Source organism: Eurypyga helias, unplaced genomic scaffold, assembly GCF_000690775.1.
Source record: "Eurypyga helias isolate BGI_N326 unplaced genomic scaffold, ASM69077v1 scaffold8635, whole genome shotgun sequence".
NCBI lineage: Eukaryota > Metazoa > Chordata > Aves > Eurypygiformes > Eurypygidae > Eurypyga > Eurypyga helias.
Window position 1 is genome coordinate 4,067 of NW_010250735.1, and position 22,556 is coordinate 26,622.

Here is a 22,556-nt window from a genome sequence, read left to right on the forward strand (position 1 = left end):
CGTCGCGTCATTAAAATACCCGTGTGGCATTTATAATGCTCCAGTAGGAATATGACTAATATTTATCAGAGGTGATTTGTTCTTTCTTGTGTAGTCTTCTCAGAGAGAGCTTTTTTCTTTTTCCTTCCCTTTTTTTTTAATAGCAAAGGGGTTTGTTTTTTGTTTGGTAACGTTAATAGCTGAATTCTGAAAGTGTCAGAGGTGTTCTGGTGTTGAGCAAGTGCCCTAACTTCTCTCTCCGTTTAGCCATCTTGAGCAGTAACAGTGAAATGAGGAAAAATAATGACATTTTTTGTTTATAGAGCTGTTCATCTTCTGTGTTGTTGGTATTTCCAGTAGAAGAACATATTCTTGTTATGGGGGACCTGAAGCAAGGGTACATTTAATTTGTGTAAAGTCATCCATCTCGCTGCAGTAGAGACAAGAATAGAAACCAGGCCTTCTCTGCCCCAGCACCATCCGGTTTTATCTGATCACGGTTCTAAATGTGGCTTTTAAAGCAGTCTGGTCTGCTGCCAGCACTGTCATCCCCCAAAATGTATGTTACTTCGCACATGTTAGAACTATAGCAAGCAGATGATAGCTTTTTTTTTTATTTCTACATATTTTTTTATTTCTGTGTGTATAATAAAATGTTCTTGCTGTAGTGCATGCTGTTGCCATAAATGTGGATTTAGATGCATAAACAAACTGTAGGATTACTGGCTATCTCCCAGAACTCCCTCTTAGAAGTATATTTCTATTTATCATCCTTATTTGAGTATGCTGTACCATCCTACCTTCCTGCTGCTTGTTTTTAGTAGTTTGCTCTTCAGTATGTGTGTGTTTTATCAGCTGGACAAATGATGGCCAGTACCTTGCTTTGGGGATGTTCAACGGCATTGTCAGCATAAGGAATAAAAATGGAGAGGAGAAAGTTAAAATTGAGCGTACAGGGGGTGCTTCATCTCCAATATGGTCAATTTGTTGGAATCCGTCCAGGTAAATAATTTCATCCTTCCTTTTTTTTGTGCTGAATAGGTAATCTTGGGTTTATTGGTTGCAGAAACTTGACTTTTATCCCTGCTGAAACAGATTAATGCCAAGTACAGTTACCTTTTTTAAGTGATAATATACTGGGGTTTTGGCTTTGCTGCCAGTCTTTAATTGAATGGAGAAACTGGGAAAAATTCCACTTGGATCATAGAAAATTTAGGCAGGAAAAGACCTTTAAGATCATCAAGTCCAACTGTTAACCCAGCATTGCCAAGTCCACCACTAAGCCATGTCCCTGAGCACCTCGTCCACATGTCTCCTACATCCCTCCGGGGATGGTGACTCCACCACCTCCCTGGGCAGCCCGTTCCAATGCCTGACAGCGCTTTCCGGGAAGGAATTTTTCCTAATATCCAATGTAAACCTCCCCTGGCACAACTTGAGGCTGTTTCCTCTTACCCATCGCTTGTCACTTGGGAGAAAAGACCAACTCCCACCTCTCTGTATCCCCCTTTCAGGGAGCGATCAGGTCTCCCCTGAGCCTCCTCTCCCCCAGGCTGAGCACCCCCAGCTCCCTCAGCCGCTCCTCACAGGACTTGTGCTCCAGACCCTTCCCCAGCTCCGTTCCCTTCTCTGGACACGCTCCAGCCCCTCAGTGTCTGTCTCAAAGTGAGGGGCCCAAAACTGAACCCAGGATTTGAGGTGCGGCCTCACCATATCTCAAAAAACATTTCTGTTTTCTTTTGTATTGGTTTTGTGGTTTGGTCGTTGTTTGGGTGTTTTTTTGGCTGGGGGGGCAGGTTCTGTTTGGATACACAGGGAGAGAGTTTTTTCACTTCAGTTCAGAGGGAATATTGTTCCAAATCTGTGAATAAATAATTGCTACTGTAGTAGGTGGGAGAATTTTTGGAGTAGAGCAGATGAACAAGAGGAGTCAGTTCACAGCTGTCTAGAGGAGGTTTCAGTACTGACTGCCAGGCCCTGCAATAGGCAGTATAGTCGGTCAGAGCGAGAAGACCATGAGGAAGAAGAGACCTCTGGATTTCAACTTGCGAGTGAAACTTCAAAGAAGCATCTCTCTCTATATTACCTATAACAGAGATTTACAAAAAGGACTGAGGGCAGAGAGTATTATTCAGGGCATTAAATCAGATACTCAAAAGTTAGGAAGTTCTAGATGAATAGTTGCCTGTACGGTGCTAATTTATTCTGCTAGTATGTGTTCAGTGTGAGGTAGCTCTGGAGTATGTGATAGTGTGTTGCTTTTCCCCGCGGGTGCATGCATCATGCACTGAGCAAAGGGACGGTGCTCACTGAACAGCTCTTCAGCCTGTGTTTTGTTCAGTGTCTGGCCAGAGGCGTTCTTTGCAGCAGAATGTTCGGGTTACAGCCTCCCTTCTTCCCAAGCGAGAACCTGTGGAGGAGGTGACTCTCATGTTTTGCTCCAAGCTGAACGGCTCATGTCAGAGTACCAAAGCTAACGAATTTGAGACCTGAAGCGTTGCTTCTGCTGGTCTCGCAGGAACAACTTCTCCCCCCTGCCTCTCACCCTGTAGTTCACTCTTGCTCGGCTGATGTTATGGTGGCTCCGTACTACTGTAGCCAAGGGCAGAATCCAGCCCCAGGTGCTTCATCTGTTTAAGGGACCGTTGGCGTCGTCGTGTGCGCTGCTGGCGTAGCCGTCTTCCTCCGCTTTAGATGGCAAGGTGTATCTGCTGTCCTCTCAGTGTGTGGTTTGTTCAGAGAGCAATGTGAACTTCGAGCTGCTGTCCTGTTCTGTGGTTGTGTTGCTCTAAGAAACATATTAATAAATCGCTGTAGATTTACTAGATAATTATTTCTTCTTTTTCTTATTTTTGTTAGAGAGGAACGCAATGACATTTTAGCTGTGGCAGACTGGGGTCAGAAACTTTCCTTTTACCAGCTTAGTGGCAAACAGGTATGTGTTAGAAAGTGCGTTCTAGAGTGGCAGCGTATTTCTGATCCCGTTTCCTGTCCTGTATTCAAAGTGTTTCTATACTAGGGCTTTATTAGCTACTTTAAATGTTTTCTGTTTTCCCAATCTTTTGAGTCTGCTTTTTTTCAACCATCTTTTCCTTCAGCTCTTGTTTCTCCTACGGCAACTCAGCCACTGTCGTAAAGTTCTTGTACTAAAGCTTTTACAACTTTGCTGATTTTAGTGGTACGGTTTACTGGTCTGTAGAGGAGATCTTTGTATTTTTTTCAGCTGGTTAAAGGGGAGTCTGTGAGTTGCTTGCATTCTAAGTAGACTGGTTTGGGACTGGAGGGGTTCTTGAGTGTATTTTGGAGCTGTCTTTGGGTATCTTAATATCGCCAGTGGTTCTGGGGTATAGGAAAGTTGTGCAGGGCTGGAGAAATGAGAAGAATGGTATCGGTGACAGCACTCGTTGCCTTGGGCAAGTATGAAAAGATCCTTTTGTTAATGTTTTTGACTTTTTTTTTGAATTTCCTTTGTAGATTGGAAAGGACAGAATGCTCAATTTTGATCCTTGCTGTGTTAGCTATTTTAGTAAAGGAGAGTATATTTTACTGGGAGGTTCAGATAAACAAGTTTCCCTCTTCACGAAGGATGGCGTGCGTCTCGGTACCATAGGAGAGCAAAGCAGTTGGGTGTGGACGTGCAAGGTTAAACCAGACTCCAACTATGTGGTGAGTAGGAACATTTCTCTGACGTTTTCACAGGCAGTTTGTCATGTAAGGGAAGACCATGTGGTTTAACCCCAGCTGGCATCTGAGCACCACACAGCCGCTGGCTCACTCCCCCCGTAGTGGGATGGGGGGACACCATTAGAAGAGGAAAAGTGAGAAAACTCGTGGTTTGAGATAAAGGCAGTTTAATAGGTAAAGCAGGGCTCCCTCACATCTAGCAGTTACTTGGGAAGACAAATGCCATAACTCTGAACGTACCCATATTCCTCTTTCTTCCCCTGATGCCATGTGTGTGGGAAATCCCTTTGGTCAGTTGGGGTCAGCTGTCCTGGCTGTGTCCCCTCCCAGCTTCTTGTGCACCCCCAGCCCACTCGCTGGCGAGGTAGGGCGAGCAGCCGCAAAGGCCTTCACTGTCTGTCAGACCTGCTCAGCAGTGACTAAAACATCCCTGTGTTATCAACACTGTTCTCTGCACCAATCCAAAACACAGCCCCAGACTAGCTGCTGTGAAGACATTTAAGCCTATCCCAGCCAGAAACAGCGCAGACCATACTTTCCAAACTCAGTTGCTTAGTCTAGACATTCTTGCTGAGGCAGCAGAACCTAAGCAGTGTCTAGTGAGGTCCTAGAACTATGACCAAAATTAAAAACATCCTGCAGAAGTAAAACTTGGGCTGTAAGAAGGGTGTGGATGAGGGTAACGCCCGTTTTCAGATAGTGTTTGCTGCATTTTCATTAAAAAAGAGGCGAGAAAAGAAGAAAAAAGGTAGCTAATAACTTGTAGGTTGGCCAAATGTAATTCTGTGATGGGATGAAAACGTTCAGATCTGTTTGAGTTCCTAGCATTATGGTTTGTGGAAAATGCCTACAAGGCAACTGTTAGCCGTAAATGCTGCACTCTCTGTCATTGTGCAGATGTGAAGGAGGAATTTAAAAACACACACCACTACCCTCCTCCTAAACCAGAAACCAAACCCCCAACATGAGGGTGATTTGAGTCCTCATTTTGCACTGTGCTTTTACCACTGTTTCAGTAAAGTAGGCTGCAGTTGGTATCAATCTGTACGTTATGCAGGAGGAGGAATGTAATGTTCGTGTAAATACTGCTTGTTTTGCCAATTCTCACCTACATGTGGCAGTTACCTACAATTCTCTTCTTCGTGTGTTCAGGCAGTAGGATGTCAAGATGGAACAATATCCTTCTATCAGTTGATTTTCAGCACTGTTCATGGCCTCTATAAAGATCGCTATGCGTACAGAGACAGCATGACTGACGTTATTGTCCAACACCTCATCACTGAACAGAAAGGTAATCTTACGCTTGCAGTCAGGCCAAAGCTTCGCTCTCATTCTGTTTTGTTTTAATTAATAGCCATCCGAACACTTGGAATGCGTGCTGCACGTACCAGACAGATTGTTGTCACTTTGACAGTAAAACTGAGGAATACTGTTTGCAGGATGAGAGTGCAAACTTGGATTCTGGAGGATCAGCGCTGACAAGCTTAATAAAAGATGTGGGGATTTGAAAGGACATTGGGAGGGGCAGAGGCTTTTAAGATAAGGTTTTAATCTCTGCCAGTGAGATAAAAATACTGTACATCATATATAGCTTTTTCTTTTTTCTTACTTGCAGCCTCAAGGGTTTGTGCTCATTTTGGTTTTTGGTATCCACCAGCTTTTTATGGCAAAGAATCAAAGTTTTGCTCCAGAATGTACTGTTGACAAATAATAGGGGGTAACAAATTGTGACAGGGATAGTAAATTCAGAACAAAAAACATATCTGAGCAGGAACCTGCTTTTAATTTTAGAGGTGCTGTAGAAATACTCAATTTTAATGTATTGGTAAGTTTTCTGATTTTCTGTACCCGTTATTTTCGTGTCGGCCTATACTATAGTGGTTTTGTGTTTTTTCTCTCCTAGTTAGAATAAAAGGCAGAGAGCTTGTAAAGAAAATTGCAATCTACAAAAACAGATTAGCAATCCAGATGCCAGAGAAAATCTTGATTTACGAGTTATACTCGGATGATTCTTCAGATATGTATTATCGCGTGAAGGAAAAGATAGTAAAAAAATTTGAATGCAACTTGCTGGTTGTATGTTCAAATCACATTATTTTATGCCAGGTATGTGCCTTAAAATCCAGACTAGTTTTGGGGTACATTTGTACTTTAAGATAGCTGTCCAAAGAGCTGGTGGGAAAGGATTGTACTGTATAATTGTACTGTATGTTATTGTGTCTTTAGGAGAAGAGGTTACAGTGCCTTTCATTTAGTGGCATTAAAGAACGAGAATGGCTGATGGAATCTCTTATTCGGTATATTAAAGTAATTGGAGGACCTCCAGGAAGAGAAGGCCTCTTAGTTGGTCTAAAGAATGGTCAGGTAACACATAATGTCTGGTATGTGCCTTCTCACTGCAACTGGAATTGGTTCTGTGCTCTTAGGGGGAGCCCTTAGGGGCATCATGCTCTTTTACAACCTAGAATTTTATTTGACAGTCTCATCTCATGATTAAAAACTAATTGCTTTAATCTTTCACATTTTTTTGACTGTATAACTCATACAAACATGTCTAAAGCCCGTAAGTTGTTAGGAACAGCTGATGAAAATGGAGTTTTTGATGAACTGAGAGAGGGTTTGTCATTAGTGGGGGTTGGTGTGGGCACGTACACTTCTCCTGATAACCACTTGTGAAGGTGTGGATGCTCTAGAGGTGAAGTTGCTGTCTGTTTCACAAGCCACTCAGCAGCTGAAAATTTCAAACTGGAGCCCAGAGGTATTGGTAGGGAGAGGAAGTTGAGATACTTTGTCTTCTGTACCTATGCTGTGTGTTCTTGGGGAGTTATATTAATGTAGTTGTTTAACTAGTGGAGGATTAAAAATCCAGGCTGTATAGTGTGTGTTTCATTTGTACAGGCTTGGAACCTGGGCTGCGCTGTGGAAACAAGTCTTTTTCAGTTACCTCAAACCGAAAGTATTTCCTTAATTTTAATGCAGTTTATCTCTGGAAAAAGAGATTGCAGCTGCATGCTTTAAACAGCATTAAAGTTTGTACCTGCGATGCTATTTCTAGTTTTAGGAACAAAAATGGGTGGACTGACTATGGTTTCAAATATGTCTAGATACTGAAGATATTTGTCGATAACGTCTTTGCAATCGTCCTGTTGAAGCATTCCACAGCTGTGCGCTGCCTGGATATGAGCGCATCCCGGAACAAGCTGGCCGTGGTTGATGAAAATGATACCTGCCTCGTGTATGATATTCGTACCAAAGAGTTGTTGTTTCAGGTACAGTTCAAAGTTGGGGGTTTCTAATTGTTATTTTTAAAAGGGGAAGGTGCAGGGAGTGATTTGGAGCACAGGACATACCAAAAGTGATGCTGTGCAGAAATTCATGTAACTGTCATTTAAGCCATTAACCGCATTTTGTGGGGTTTAACTGTGATCTGTTTCTGTATCGAAACTACCCTTTTAGAGATGGTGGACAAGGAATTAGAAGACAGGAGAAATATGTGAGCAAGAGCCGAATAAAGAGCACTTAAACATGTGACCTTTTCAGTTTAATTTAGAGCTCTGTCCTGCTTCCCTTTGAAGCATTACATTTACGAGCATTTTGGCTTTATCATTAGTATGAACAGAATTAAAGCCTAAACTTCTTTGTTCATCGTGTATTCCCAGACTATAAAATGAGTAATGTTAATTCTCTCTTCAGTGGCAGTTTAGCAGTCACTCTAAGGGTTCGCTCATTAATGTTGATGAAACGTTTTCAGAGAACACTGGATAGAAAGTATGAGGTGCTGCAAAAATAGGGGCTGTAACTTTCTTTTTGTAACAGGAGAAAAATGATCAATTAAATGTGCTAGCAACTAACAGTGTATTACTGTGGAATTTTATATTATGTTCTACATTTTTGACAGTGTAGACCATTAGTAAATACAAACCAATTACAGCTGTTTATTAAAATGTAAAATATGTCCCTGTAAATCTGTTTTGTAAAGCCTATTGTATTCCTAATGTAGATAATAAGTGTGGGTACATACACACTTGGGCTGTAATAGGTCAGACATGTTAGCTGAAGGATGCATATTGTATAAGAAAGAAGATGTGATTGCATCTGTTGTAATCATCGTTATTTTCCTCGTTAGGAACCCAATGCTAATAGTGTGGCTTGGAATACACAGTGTGAGGATATGCTTTGCTTTTCTGGAGGGGGTTATCTCAATATCAAAGCTAGTAACTTCCCTGTCCATCAGCAAAAACTTCAAGGCTTTGTTGTGGGTTACAGCGGCTCCAAGATCTTCTGTCTTCATGGTTTTTCCATGTCAGCTGTTGAAGTTCCGCAGGTAATCCTTTAATCTCATTAAGTGTTGCCTTACATTTCATAAACATCAATGTTTAAGAAGTGAAGAAGCTTTTCTGAGATTTACTCGAATTCCATTACCAAAATTATTGCAGTTTGCACTTTCTTCATTGTTATTTAAGTTACGTTGCATCATCTATTTTATTTTTGTTTATTTGGCATTAATTAACCTAACTTCCTTTTTGCTGTTGTTGATTGTGATTTCTAATTATCCCTTTCCACTTCCAAGTACCCATAATCTAAAAGCAAAGATGAAGTTACGGTGCCGGTGTTACCTCTTCCTGTATTTGTACTGTAGTCCATGGTAGCTTTCCTCAAGTTGTAATTTTATTTTTCCTATGAGCACATCAAATACTGGCTTATTGTTGTTTCATCTACATACTTCTTAGGCAATATTAAGCTGAGTATTTTAGTCTGAATGTATAGTACGTGTGTAGTCTTTATATTCTAAATGTAGAGGTGCTTTCCACCAAGTGCTGTTTTCTGCATTATGGGAAGCAGTGGAAGGGTCTGAAACAGTCCAAGAAACAAAATGAAAAAAGGAAAGGAGAGGGAAAAAAAAAGTGACCTGCACCCAAGTGTGGCCAGGATTTGAAACTGAGTCAGCAAAGAAAGCAAAAGTGCCATGTGCTGTTACTAACCAGTGTATACCTGTGTCACAGACCCCTGCCTGGTCCTCTGGGTCATTATGCAGATCCTTAATTAGGCTCTGGGTCATGCAGTGTGGTTGACAGCCATGAGACTGAGCAGGCTGGGTACACTCAGCCTGGCTTTGGCCTGCTGTAGGCACCAGTATGCCATGGAATTGTTGTGAGGTGTCGCAGGGGCTTTGCCAAAGCTACGCTTTTGGAGGGAGGGAGTACCGAAAAGTGTAGTTATCAGACTGAAATCAGTCTGGTTTACAACCCCTGAGTTAAAGGTAATGTAGCTGCAGTGCCTCCTGCTCGCTCAAAGGGTTCGTGCTGTAGCTGCAGATCCTGAGCCTTAGTCGGCCTGTGTCAGGCTGCGGTTGACAGCTTTAATTCCCTTTTAGGCCAGGTCCTTGAGGTCAGTGGCTTTTGGGCTTAATCGTTGCAGTCTCGGTAAAAAGCTTTGTTCTCAGGGTTGGCGCAGAAGGGTTACTTCCTCATGATACCTCTTCCTGTTGTGTCCCAGTATTTCCAGGGATGCTTCACACCGGGCTGTCAGGCCGCTTTTTATGCTTCTAGCCTTTGAGAACAAACCACTCCCTTTGCTCTGCTTCCATAGTATTAGCAAGGAGCTAAAGATTTCAAGATGGATGAGTTTGGAATAGAATTAACCCAGGCTGTCTGAAGATACGATAATAATCACCCCAGAATGTTCTGTCCTACAAAAACTGTATGTTTATTCTGTGTGGAGCTTGTAACATTTGTGATGGGAATTTCCTTTTTGCCCCAACATATGTAGATAATTTCACTAATATCTCTCAGTATTATGCTCTCTAATACATGTTTTTCAATGGAAATCCTCAGTCTGCACCCATGTATCAATATCTGGAACGAAAAATGTTTAAAGAAGCCTATCAAATCGCGTGTTTAGGGGTAACTGATACTGACTGGAAAGAACTGGCCATGGAAGCTTTAGAAGGGCTGGAGATTGAAACTGCTAAAAAGGTAAAGCAGATACTTGCTTAGCAGAAAACTTGTTTTATATTTTATATATAGTGTGTGTGTATAATGCCTGTTTCATGGTTGGAATACAAAGTGGTGTTCCTGGGCTAGAATCTTCCTTTTCTTTAGCGTGTATGTGTTATTCCGCGTACCAGAGAAAACATTGCTTTGTTATATCCTCAAGATCTTGAGAGGACGTTTTGAACTGAAATGGAATTTATTACTCTAGATAAATGCCATGTTCTAAATCAAAGTGTTAAATGCAAGAAAATGGATTCTTTCATCCGCTGGAAAATGCGTTAATGAATGTGAGGGAAATGGAAGAGGGAAGTCGCTCAGTGGTGCTGCTGACCACCGGGTGGCAGCAAAGAACGAATGCCTTGGCTGTCTCCCGCCCTTCCCCAGCGCTGGAACTTACTCTTTTTTCCCCCTAAGTATTTAATAGAACGTCAGTTCAAATGTGGAGGTTTCCTATTCTTTGTTATTTACGGACTAATGTTCTTTGAAGGCAGTGGGGATGAGATGACATCATTCTGGTCGTTTTTCTGTCTGCAATGCCTTGGTTTTGGGAATAGCATACACTGAAGAACAGAGTTTTCTCCGGCATAAAAGACTTGTCTATTTTCTTTCACTACCTTTTCTCAAATACGAGAGGGCGAACTGAGTTCAGTATCATGAATATTGTATGAAAGACAAAACAGTCTAAAAATACGCAGGCAATGGCCTGTAATGATAGGCATCTTTTAATAACAGATTTTTGGGGTTTTTTTAAAGGAAATGAAATGCTTTATTTTTCTTTTTTCTTAAGTGGAGGCATCAGAATAATTCCAGTTTCATAGGCAGCTTTATGCAAATAGATATTCTTAAAAAGAAGTTTTCAGTGCCTCCTTGGAATTTTAAAGTAGTTGCCCTCTTAGAATTAGAGCGGATTAATTTGAACAAAAGCAGCTTCTTGACATTAAAGGCTCTCAGTTCCTAGTCCGATCTGGTGTAAGCAGAATATTCTATGCCCTCTTAAGCATTCATTTGGTTAGAAGTCTTGAACGTGCGGTCTAAAGAGTTAATTTCTATTTTTTGATGCATGTCAAGAATATAAGCGCTAAGCTGCTGTAACTCGCACGTGACTGCCACTTGAGACTTTGGGTTGCACATTTATCTCCATTTGCAAAAGATATTACGCTGTCTTGCAGTACTTTTATCTCGCAGTCTTCTTACTTCCTTTCCTCTCCCGGAGCAGCTTGCACTCTGAATTTTCAGAATGGTATAAAAACTATAAGCATATGCTTTGGCAAGAAGATCAATTATATGGTCTACCTGGTAATAGTTTCCTTAAATTTCCCTGTCTGTATCATGCTTCACGTCTAAATGGAGAAGCTATAAAATATCCAGAATAAAAGTATGTAATATTTAAAATGTCAGTTTCTTGGGGGCCTGATGTATGCACACCTATTAGTCCCTGCCCTTGCTGTTTATTTTCAGTGATAAGCTCTTTGGATTGTACCCGTGTCTTACTGTAAAGCCTCAGGGGCCCCAGTTGCAGTCAGAGCCCATCGGGTTACGGACTACACAAACCTCAGGGTATTTCTGTCCACCCTGTTTGCATGAAGACAGCTTGGTTTATGTGTAACAATACTACCTTGATTTTTCTGGCTTTTCAAGTTAATCCTTTTTATTCTTTTTTCAATAGGCATTTACCAGGGTACAAGACCTTAGATATCTAGAGTTGATCAGCAACATAGAGGTAAGAGAATGTTAAAGACAGTGTATTTCCTTACGCTTAGTACTGTCCCACAATCAGTACTTTCTGTTTAGGAGGGACTTTTGTTTGGATAGTGCTTCGGACTGTTGGAGATGTGTTAGAGTGAAAAATCTCCTGATTAGCAGAGATGACTTGAATTCCAGTCATATGACTGAAACTTCACAGGGGAAAAAAAATGAGTATGTGAGACAACGAGAACTTAAACTGTCTTCAGAAAAACTGGAAAAACGTTCAATATTCAATTAATAATTGGTAGAAACTACTGTGCTAACAGACCTGAGTGCAGAATACTTCATAAACATGAGTTAATTAAGCCTTTCCTTACCCCCTGGAGGTGGGTAATTATTATTATCTCTTCTTTGCAGAGCCAGAAACAGGCCCAGAGAAATAAGATGACAAACTCAAGGTCTCGTGACAAGTCTGTGGCAACTGGAAATAGAATTTGGGATTCCTTGCTTCCATACTGTGCTCTAATCACTAGTTTGGGGTTTTTTTTCCACACTTCTTGATAGAATTTCACTAGACAATAACTGTCTGTCATGAGGACATTAAAAGACATGCTATCACCCTTCCTTCCACAAAAGACTGCACGATAACACTTAGTATAGAGATCTGTGTTGAGATGGCATAAAGGGAATTCCTCTTTCTCACGCTAATTAGATTTACACCTCTGAAAGAATATATTCCTTGTCTTCCATTTCGGCAGAGCTGTCCTGGTTCTGTCCGAGCGCCAGTTGGCTGCAGTTAACTTTTCTTGGTGTCTAACATGGGACAAAGTTCTGCATTAGGACACACGCCCCCTTTTTTAAAAAATTTTTTGCCTTTAAAGGGTGGATAGGTAGATGAGGTCATTCTCTCACCACTACTAACCTTTCTTTTCCACACATGCTTCTCCAGATCTGTGTCTACGGGGATATTCTGGAATTGTCATGTTATATTCTATTTAATGAGGCAGATTTCCTTTGTCAATAGGCATAAACTTACTTTCAGACTTCCTGAAAACGCTTCTTCTGAAGAGAGAGTTCTACATCACTGCTTACTCTTGCTAGTGGTGTATCGGGTTCCTTTTAAGGCTTGTAAGGGTGTAACTGAGCACACACGTGCCATTAATGGGATGGTTTTCTCTCCGTAATGATGCGGTTTTTTCCTAATTGATGACAGCAGGAAACATAACTGCCAGATCTCTCTATCCATCAAGATTCTGGGAGGTCTTTAAAAAATGGTGTAACAACTCCTCTGATTATTCTTCTAACCAAGTTTGTAAAAGGGAATTTCAACACCAGTCCAGTATCAGCCTGGTCAGTAGGTGTGACCAGGAGTGACGGCTGAGTCTCCTTGGCAGCAGAGCATTGGCTTTGTATGCTCATGGAATGCTTTTCCCCTGTTAGTGCAGTTTTCTTTAAATTCAGTTCGCATCTGTGTATTTGTGTATGACGTGGTCTAATAGTAGTAACAATTTTATCCAAACCAGGGTAGTAATGAGTTCCCAAGATACAGGATAAACATACACGTGTATGGCACTGGTCCCTTGGAGCCAGCGTACCCCTGTGGGTGCAGTTCACGGAACGGGTTTCTCCGTGCGCTGCACGCTTGCCCCTGTGGGCCCTTCCCACTCAACCCGAGTGAGCAGTTCCAGGTAGCGGGAGAGGATGTGCGGGTGCGCCGGAAGCGATATCTGCCTGCCTGACATCACGAGCTCTTGCGTGTGGGGAGAGTGGTGGTGGTGATGCTGTTGTGTACTGAAGCAGGTTGATGTGCTTTGTGAATCTGCTTGCTGCGAGCAATTATTGTGCTGTTTGTCATCCCACTCGCACATATTGTTAATTTAGCTAAATTATACGCTAGTGAGTTTCTACAGGAGAAAATAAGGAACCCTTCAGATGCCTTTTTTTAAAGCAGCATAGCATAATGACAGCGTGTGTTCATTTTCCTGTGTGAAATCAAGAGAAGTGATTTTTCATCACTTTGGTTTGTATAGTGACATTTAATTTTGCTCTTCCTAATTTTAATTAAGAAGGGATTTAATCCTTTAATGATAAATTCACCAGAAATGCAGGAGAGGCATAATTATCGTATCCTGTTACAGGTTTTCATTAACAGTTAAAATCTAAGCCTGAAAACTGTAATTCTTCAATGGCTATTTCTCACAGAGGTCCTGATCATCTACAATATTTCCTACGTATCTCTTTGGGGTTTTTCTTCCAGGAGCGGAAGAAGCACGGAGAGAACAACAACGAACTGTTCCTAGCAGATATTTATGCCTACCAGGGAAAGTTCCATGAGGCAGCGAAGTTGTACAAAAAGAGTGGACATGACAACGTAGCGCTTGATATGTACTCTGACTTACGCATGTTTGACTATGCAAAGGTAATGGTCTGCCACTGGATATTGAAATGCAGATATATTAACGTACCTGTAACTGTTTTCCAAGTGTGATCCTACAGCAGGATTGGATGAAAAGCAGGCTTTGGGTTCCAACTTTATATTCTCAGGTCGTTGGTTGCAGTTCGTTTGGCTTACGAGGGGCAAAGTGGCTATCTTGTGCGTCTGGGTGTAACGGCAGACTGTTTCTGCTGCTGAGGTAGCAGATTGTGTTTTTTAGTATCAGATGTGTCCATGTAATTCATGGCTTTTCAGTGGATTTTTTTGTTGGACACCACCAAAGATGACTCTTTCATTGTGGTCATATAGTATTATCCATAGTAATTTTCCCTAAAACCTAGAAGTAGCATTTTTATGGCTGTTTCTTCCCCGTTGTCTTGCTCAAGAGTCCATTTTTTTTTTTTGTCTTCCAAAGATAATAAGGTAGTGCACCTGCAAAGTGGAGGTGAGTGCACCATGCATTTAATTCACTTCCACGTTATAATAAAAATGTTTTTCTTTCAGAGTTTGAACTTAGATAGGTATGTTAGTTCTACATGAATGTATTTTATGAAGTGTATAATATACTAACCTGCTATATTTTTGTTTACTACAGAATTTTCTTCCAAAGATTCAGTGTCTTGTCTTTTTTTTTTTTTAAACTGTTTCCATGTAGAAATAAACTGAACATGGTTTTAAAAAGTGATGTTTTTTTATGGTGATAAGAAAACATCACTTGGCTTTTAAGTCTTCTAGGGTGTTTTCTTATCAAAATCCCTGAGAATGCATGCACTGCTTAGTCTCATTCATCACTCACCAGAGCCTTACTCTGCCCAATACAGGACAAAGACTTTGCCATGACATGCGTATAAACTGTTTTAGCATAGAGAGATCTTTTTCTTCCAAGAGCTTGATATAAATACTTTGGGGCTTTGCTGATGTAAGTCTGAATTCCACTATTTTTGGCTGATGAGTCTTTGTTAGCTTCAGAGTTTTGGCTCCTCTTGAACATAAATGTAATTCATAGATGAAAATTTTCCCAGCAGTCTTCATAAGAATCTTTCAATTCTTTGCCATAGTCATGTCTATATTTAACTAGCAGAGAGCAAAAGGTCTTGTGTCTCCTATCCTTGAGAGTAACTCCGTGCAGAGGAAATCCAAGGTACTTCTTGGCACAACACGTTTGCCAGTTATTTTTCCAAGGAAAGATACTGAGGGGGGTGAGTGGGTGTTGGGGTGTTTTCGTGTTGGTTTTTGAATGCTGCCAGAAATTGTGCAAAGGGACCCTTACAGAATCTGATTGCTTGTGCTTGACTTTGATTAGCTCTGGCTAGAGTCTCCAGACCGGAGGCAGAGGTCAGGAAGTCCTTTGATATGTGGTCATAGGCTTGTTATCGCAGCAGCAGATCACAAATTACTGAGACTCACAAAAACTCACAGAAAACTATACTGTAAGAAGCTGAGCTTTTGATTTTGGATGGATTTTGGTGACCTAAGCTGGGAAGCAAGTTAGGGCAAATGTGTTGTTTAACCAACTTGATTCTTTTGCTTCAGGTTTTCATATTCAAAGATTATCGTGACATCTTTGTAGTTATTTGCTTGAATCAGGGCTGAGGTGCAGTAGATAAGGCAAGAGCAAAATCCAACAGGGAGCTCACTTAAGAGCTGTTGTAGAGAGGGGGTGTAGTTCTGTACCTGTCGACTGCCTGCATCAGGGAAACTGCTGAATTGTGGTAGTGGAACAGATCTGTTGTGTGGGTGCTTTTTTCTGCTTGTTTGTTGGGTTTTTGTTGTTTGGTTGTTGTGATTTTTTTTTTAACCTTTTTTTTAAAACAGAGAATAAGATAATTTTCCACTTTTCTCACCTTCCCATTTCTCCTCTGGTCTAATTTTGCATTTGGTGGAAGCTGTTTCAGTGGACAGTAGCCTGTTCTGTTAACAGACAAAATTGCCCTTAATCCATCTTCTGGTGTTGAAGTACCTCTTGGTTTTTTCTCCCTGGCACATGATATCAACAGATGTGAACCATATGGTGCCAGGGCTTTGGTGTTGGCAGAAGAAGCTGAACGAACTATTAGAAATATTTCCAAAATGGTCGTCATCCTCACAGCATCCACGCTTGGTGTTGGCATTTGTTGCAGAAGTCCAACCAGTAGTTGAGAGTTACTCTTGCTTTTGAGCAGCTGTCGTTCTGTCCTTATAAAAGAACTTCTTTGATGTGTTGTAATACAGTTGTCAAGTGTCTTTGCAGAAAATGAAACCTCAGCCTTGGATTGGTGGCTGGGCATCCTGATGCTAACATATGATTAAGCAGGTATACTGTCGTTAGCTAAGCATGTGGTGAGGCTGGGTCATCTTTGAGAATGAAGCTGTACCTTCGTGGCTTGCAAAAGGAAATCCGAAGCTTGGAATTAGTCTGTTACAGTTTTTGAGATCAGTACTATTTTGTTTTGGAAAGGCATGTTCCTGAAAAGCATGCGGAAATCATAATTTGTATCCACTTAACCAGGGTCAAGAGAGAGCGAGCTTTCTAGTGGGGGAATCTAGTGGGGACATACTTACTACCTCTGAGGCATCTGTGTCATCCTTTTCCTCGCCCTCCCAGAATCTCCTACTACTTCTCTTTTTTTTTTTTTGCTTTTAATTGAAAACTAAGTGGAAGACTTGCTGTTGTTTCTTACTAAACACTGGGCCTTGATGATTAGTTGCGGAAGGCTGGATCAGTTCAGGTTACCCTGTGTGCTGTGTTTCTTAGGAGGCATAACCATACTCACTTTAAAAGGCTTCATGTATTTTAGAATTTGGACTGTAACACGACTTGTAACCAGAAAGTAATGCAAACTTTTGTATTGCACTATTTCAGGATTTTCTGGGATCTGGAGACCCCAAAGGCACAAAGATGCTCATAAAAAAACAAGCAGATTGGGCCGAGAATATCAGGGAACCAAAAGCAGCGGTGGAGATGTACCTGTCTGCAGGCGAGCACATGAAGGCCATAGAAATCAGCGGGGACCACGGCTGGGTTGATATGTAGGTTTTGGTTCCATCTCTGAGAGAATGTATGCAATACGAATGTAAATGAGTTGTCATGAGTTCCACGTACTTTTAAAATAAGACAACACTTGCTTGGTATGTGGTTTGTATCAGTTTGTGCATCTGAAGCACATCCTCAGTTAACGGTGTTTTAGAAGTTACACGTGTTTAGAGGGTAGGGGCATAAATATGTTACGAAAACAAATGCACGGTGACAGTAAAGGGTACGAATGGGTTCATCTGCAGTATGAGACTGTCTTCTAAAATATGCATGCCTTAAGCTTTTCAGAGTAATCATCCCAGCAGTGCTTGCCTGTGATAGCCTGTTCCTGTTCTTTTAAACTAAGACAATCATCTAGTGGGTACGGAAGACAACTCGAGCACTAGAAATTCAGGGGCTGCTCCTGTCATGCATCAAATTCTCCTCGATTTGGAATAGGTGAACCTATGGGTCATTTTCTGAGTTGCCATAAGATCTTGGAAAGGTCACTCAGCCTTCCCTTCCCTCAACTTTGCTGTGTAGCAATGGGGCAATGTTCTTGAGTGTTTTGTTTTAGGTCAGGGCTGAGGAAGTGTGTCCCATGTCACTTAGTCATGTAGGACCTACTCTCTGCCTCCATCTTCGTGACTCTGCAAAGAGTCTGAGATACGGAACTGCACATAGGAGTAAAGATTGGAGGAACAGGTTTTGAGTTTGTGAAAGAAAACCAGCAGAATTTGGAATGGTTATTGAAAACTGTTTAAGCAGTGTTGAATGGTACTACTGTTATGATATTTATTACATAATAACTGATGTTACTGCACTAATTAAATAATGGGCAGAACCTGAAACATCTGACTTCTTTTTACTGGGTCTAGGTTAATTGAAATTGCTCGAAAACTGGATAAAGCTGAGCGCGAGCCTCTGTCAAAGTGTGCCTTCTATTTTAAGAAACTTGATAACCCTGGCTACGCAGCAGAAACCTACATGAAGGTTGGTGACCTGAAAGCGCTGGTCCATCTCCACGTGGAGACGCGTCACTGGGAGGAAGTAAGTGTGCCCTTGCTTTCTGTGTTTAAAGCCACTACTGATTGCCACGAAGGGAGGCAAATGTCTGGCTCAGTCACCCCTGTATGAAGGGAGAGGCAGGGAGGAGGCTTCCATAGAATGTGATTCAGAGCATTTAAGTTCATTCTGTATGTTCAGTGGGCTATTCCTTTGTTGGAGGCTTTTTTGGTTGTTTTTGGGGGTTTGTTTTTAAGTTTTCTGGCTGAATGTTTCTTGGTCTCAATTCTGAGCACCTTTTGTGCCTGTTGAGTTATCATTGCCCACTTCCTATGGTAATCCATGGGATGCTTCTGTTCCACGAGAAAGAATAAATAGTAATTATATATCTAGGGGAAATTCTGTTTTGAAATGTATTATTTCTAATTTGGTCACCCCCAGGCGCGAATACCATACCCATAATTTAGACCTGACGAATGAGTGCTGTGTTAGTGTGGACTCCACTCCATAACTGGATTTATGCTTTTGATTAGGTGAAGTTCTGACTTTGCTGGGTTTTGCCATTAAACTATGGGTCTGCCAGTACCACCCACTTCACAGCTGGGGTCGCCACGAATTTTTTCTTGTTTCTTCCCATTACATTTGTGATAGGTGTAGCTTCTTAAGGAAATGTTTTCAGAGTGCTGCCGGAATTGACAAACTCCGTCCCCCAGTTATATGGGGTGCCTTGGAAAACTGTACACTCAGTCATTTATTGACTAGTTGGCGAGTTTAGAAAGCGATTCTGAACTGCATTTATAGCGTTACTTCAGTTTCTTTAGAAGATAATCAGTAAACATAAAAATATTTTTGGTTTCTTGCTGGGAAATCTACTAAATTTCCTAGGTAATCACTTCCAAGTTCCCCTGACTCAATAACCAGACTGTTAACATGCTTAGCTTATTTTCTTTTGTTGTTGATCGATTTTTATTTTAAGAAACATTAGTTTCATAGTGGAGAAAACATGGATTGCACTTTCTATTCTCTTTATGTGTTTTTATTATGAATTTACTTAGAGCTAAAGGATTGATTCCCATGGAATATTCTAAACCCTTGAACTGTTTAAACCATGCCATAGTCTAAAAATTTATTTATTTATTTTTTAAATTTACCTCAGGCATTTGCTTTGAGTGAAAAGCATCCTGAATTCAAAGATGATGTCTATGTCCCTTATGCTCATTGGCTAGCAGAGAATGATAGATTTGAAGAAGCCCAGAAAGGTAGGAATGTCACAGACAGATTTGGTTGCTCCAAATTTATTCCATGTTTCAATGCAGAATATGCAGTCTCTGCCCTGGAGAGTTTATCAGTGGAATCCAAAACCAAATAGGAGTTGTGTTTTCATACTGGTCTTAAAGTAGCTGGAAGTCTGCTTATGTGATAAGAAAATGTGACGGATCCATGCAAAATGATGGCATCTAAATACAGGTCCAAATTTGCCATCGCATTGTATATCTGCATCTGGTGTGTGGCAGCAGTATTTGGCATATAATCTGAACTGTCTTTATTAATAATTTTTATCACAATAGAATTCAAAATATGGCAGCCACCTTATAAACTTGAGTGGAAAGCATAGTTTTTCCTTCTTTTTAGGTAATGTTGGGATTGAGCAAGTATAATTTTCCTTTTTTTCTTTAAAGAATTTTCATGTATTTTGTTAGGCTTATAAAATTACCTTTAAAGAGAACTGTCAACCTTCCATCATGTGGACAGGCTTCAAAATTTAATTCACAAACTGTTCCAGGGACAAGGAGATGTTGAAGCAAGCTCCGTCTGGAGCCAGCACATTGTTAGTGCCGTCACTTTTCTCAGGTGCCGCTCCATGTGACTGGCGCATCTGCTGTTTCCAGAGCCAGCTCGGATCTCTGTGTATAACTGCCTTTTCTTACAAGGGCCAACCAGTGAACGTGCCAGACGTGTTCTGTCTCCGCACAAAACTAGTTTGAGTGTCTCCACACCAAACTTCTGAGCCCCTGGTTTTACGGCAGTGCGGTAGTTTGTACACAGAACCCTGTGAACGTGGGTATGTTGTTCCCGGTTTGGTCCACAACGCTCTCTGCTGCTGCAGCTCAACAGATATAAATGCACCCGGATGGGGTGAGCGAGAATGGGCGATCGTTGCGTAGCTGCCAGAGAATGTGGTTATAGCTAAGCTAGCTGGAAGTCAGGAGGCAACTGTGCTGTGGGGTTGGTTCCCCCTCCACCCCATTATACCTTATATGACGACTGCGTTAGCCAAAGGCGTGTTTACCAAGTGAGAATTCAGCATCTTACTTCATACTGGCTTGTAAGTATCACGTGAAGAAACGCTGTTAATAAATGATAGAAGGATATAGTAGATGCTGCACTCTCTCAAAATATTCAGCATTACGAACCAGGGCACTAACTTCAAACATTAATTTATTGTTGTTTTGAATGAAGTTGTGATGTGCAGTATTTAGAGATTGCCATTCTTTAGACAGAGATGTAATCATCATAGCATTTTTGTTCTTCTCTATGTTTTTTTAAAAAAGCAACCAGTGTTGTACAAAGTCAGTGAGCTCCAGAGCTGCTGAGATAGTGCAAAAGCCACAAAATGCCTACAGATGCTTCTCATGTTCCATTAGTGTCGCTGCTTTCAAGGAGAAAAATACCAGTGCATAATCCTTTTTATCCTGCCCTGGATAGACTATTTGATATTGGCTGAATAGACTGCTCTTAATTTAAAAACATTAATTTCCGTTAATTGATATAATCGCACTGTAAAATCCTCTTTGTTTTGGCCGCCTTTGCAGCATTTCACAAGGCTGGCAGGCAGAGCGAAGCCATGAGACTGCTGGAGCAGCTAACGCAAAATGCTGTGGTTGAAAGCCGATTTAACGATGCAGGCTATTATTATTGGATGCTTTCCATGCAGTGTTTAGATATAGCCCAAGGTAAGCAACTGAAAGGAAGTTTGTATTTGTTACCTTCTTGTGCATGTAGACAAACAACGACTGAATTGATAGCAGTGCTGCAGCTACTTCACTGCTGTGTGGCTTTGGGTTTGGGTTTTTTTGATGCTGTACGTAACTCTGGCTTGTGCTATTTTTGTAGTCCCTCTGGTTTTCCCATGTGCTTATTTAAAACAAATAAACGGCACAGCAGCATCAGCATGCGTAGGCGTCCTTTTGAAATCTGACTAGAATCAAAATCGTGTCTCCTGGGACCATGTATCCTCATGTACCTTCCCACTTTAACTAGAGGAGTGATTGGAGGGTTAAAGCACTAGTGAATAAAGGATGATTTTGGAGTGTAAGATACATCTAGTACTTGAGCATAGGTTGGAGAGGTACTTCACAAATTATTTCTGCCAACAGAGATAAAGCTGATGTTTGTTAGCTGTCATCTTGTCTTCTGAATATATTTCACTGGGAGAGAGGTGGAGCTGGTAGTTAATAGGTGTAATTTAGTAATAATGAGTACAGAAGATTGCTGTTACTGCCTTGTGCCGGGTGCTGTAAGTAGCCTTTTTTGTTGTTTATTCCTGTTCAGCTAATGCATGATAGTGCTGATCTGTTACTCTCCAGGTATTTTATAGAGATGCAAACTTTTCCTATTGGCTTAGTAATGTTTTTAATATGTATGAAACAAATGTTTCAAAACTCATTTTATTGGCAAACTCTGAAGTTATGGATGAGATTTCCAGTCATGCACACCTACTGTTTTCTATCTTTAACTAAGCTAAAGACCCTAGTTATGTTAAAACCATTGCCTCAACTGCTTTGTGTTTTACCATGCCTGTTTTAAACCAGAAATTTGCTCAGAAAAATGGAAGTCTGTGTTAATGTGTGGTTTGCACAGGTAGGTGGGACAGCCTTGAACACGTACATACCTCTGCTGGGAGTGCTGGAGCTAAAATCGTAATACACTGTTTTCTCCCAGCTGAGTCTCACAGACCTGTCTTGTAACGCCTTTGCCTCCTGCAGAGAATGAACAACAGAAGACTGACATGTTACAGAAGTTTCATCACTTCCAGCATTTGGCAGAAGTTTACCATGTCTATCACTCTGTTCAAAGATACACCGTAAGATACTCACTTTAGAAGTTGTGTATTTATGCTTCCTGAGCATTTTTCTTTAGCAAGACCAGAAATAACTAGGAATAACTAATGACTTCTAAGGCAATTAATTATCAAGTGTAGATTAGTGATACTGTGTAATAACTTTATTTCTTCATTTTATTTTATTATACAGCCTTTTGCTGTACTGTACAAGAACTTGTGCTGTCTTAGTTCCTAAAAACTGCAGTGCAGTTTTGGCAGATCTGTGCTTGTCTCAGTGTGAGTAGAAGATACGATGACAACCGACTCCCCACTCCCAGCCCCCTTTTGCTAGTTATATCTGTTTGGTTCCACAGTGACCTGAGCTTCTAGTCCGACACAGACTACAGTCAGCTTTTCCTTTAATCACGGGAAAACAAGATTGAGCAGAAGACACCCTGGCTTAGGGATTCCCCCAGCGTGGTGTGTGCATCAGTAGTGATGTGTGTGAACTACTCCAGAATGATAAGCAGTCATGAGCAAGGAGCTCCTGCTACTTCCAATGATTATAGTAACGTTGCCCCCACGGCTGGTGAAAATACCTTTTGTAAAACATTTGAGAACCCTTGATCTGTGCCCTTGCCCACAAGAAGACTCTGTGCTGTGGAGGTCTTTGCTGGTCAGACTGCTGCAGACCTTAGGGTGGTGGTGACCACACTGCTGCTGGCCAGCCTGCCCTCATCT

General features: G+C 41.2%; 1 protein-coding gene across 1 annotated transcript in view; it reads left to right on the top strand.

The window, feature by feature from the left end:
• The window catches only part of IFT122 (intraflagellar transport 122), a 31,848-nt gene that overhangs the window by 3,504 nt on the left and 5,788 nt on the right, over positions 1-22,556 (top strand). The window contains exons 6-21 of the mRNA XM_010151765.1: positions 835-981; positions 2,839-2,914; positions 3,454-3,649; positions 4,820-4,954; positions 5,567-5,769; positions 5,890-6,027; positions 6,768-6,932; positions 7,790-7,987; positions 9,498-9,638; positions 11,323-11,376; positions 13,600-13,761; positions 16,619-16,785; positions 17,647-17,818; positions 18,930-19,032; positions 20,587-20,727; positions 21,760-21,857. Of these exons, the coding sequence (XP_010150067.1) occupies positions 869-981; positions 2,839-2,914; positions 3,454-3,649; positions 4,820-4,954; positions 5,567-5,769; positions 5,890-6,027; positions 6,768-6,932; positions 7,790-7,987; positions 9,498-9,638; positions 11,323-11,376; positions 13,600-13,761; positions 16,619-16,785; positions 17,647-17,818; positions 18,930-19,032; positions 20,587-20,727; positions 21,760-21,857 (2,262 nt within the window). The 5' untranslated portion in view covers positions 835-868. The remainder of the gene's footprint in view (positions 1-834; positions 982-2,838; positions 2,915-3,453; positions 3,650-4,819; positions 4,955-5,566; positions 5,770-5,889; positions 6,028-6,767; positions 6,933-7,789; positions 7,988-9,497; positions 9,639-11,322; positions 11,377-13,599; positions 13,762-16,618; positions 16,786-17,646; positions 17,819-18,929; positions 19,033-20,586; positions 20,728-21,759; positions 21,858-22,556) is intronic.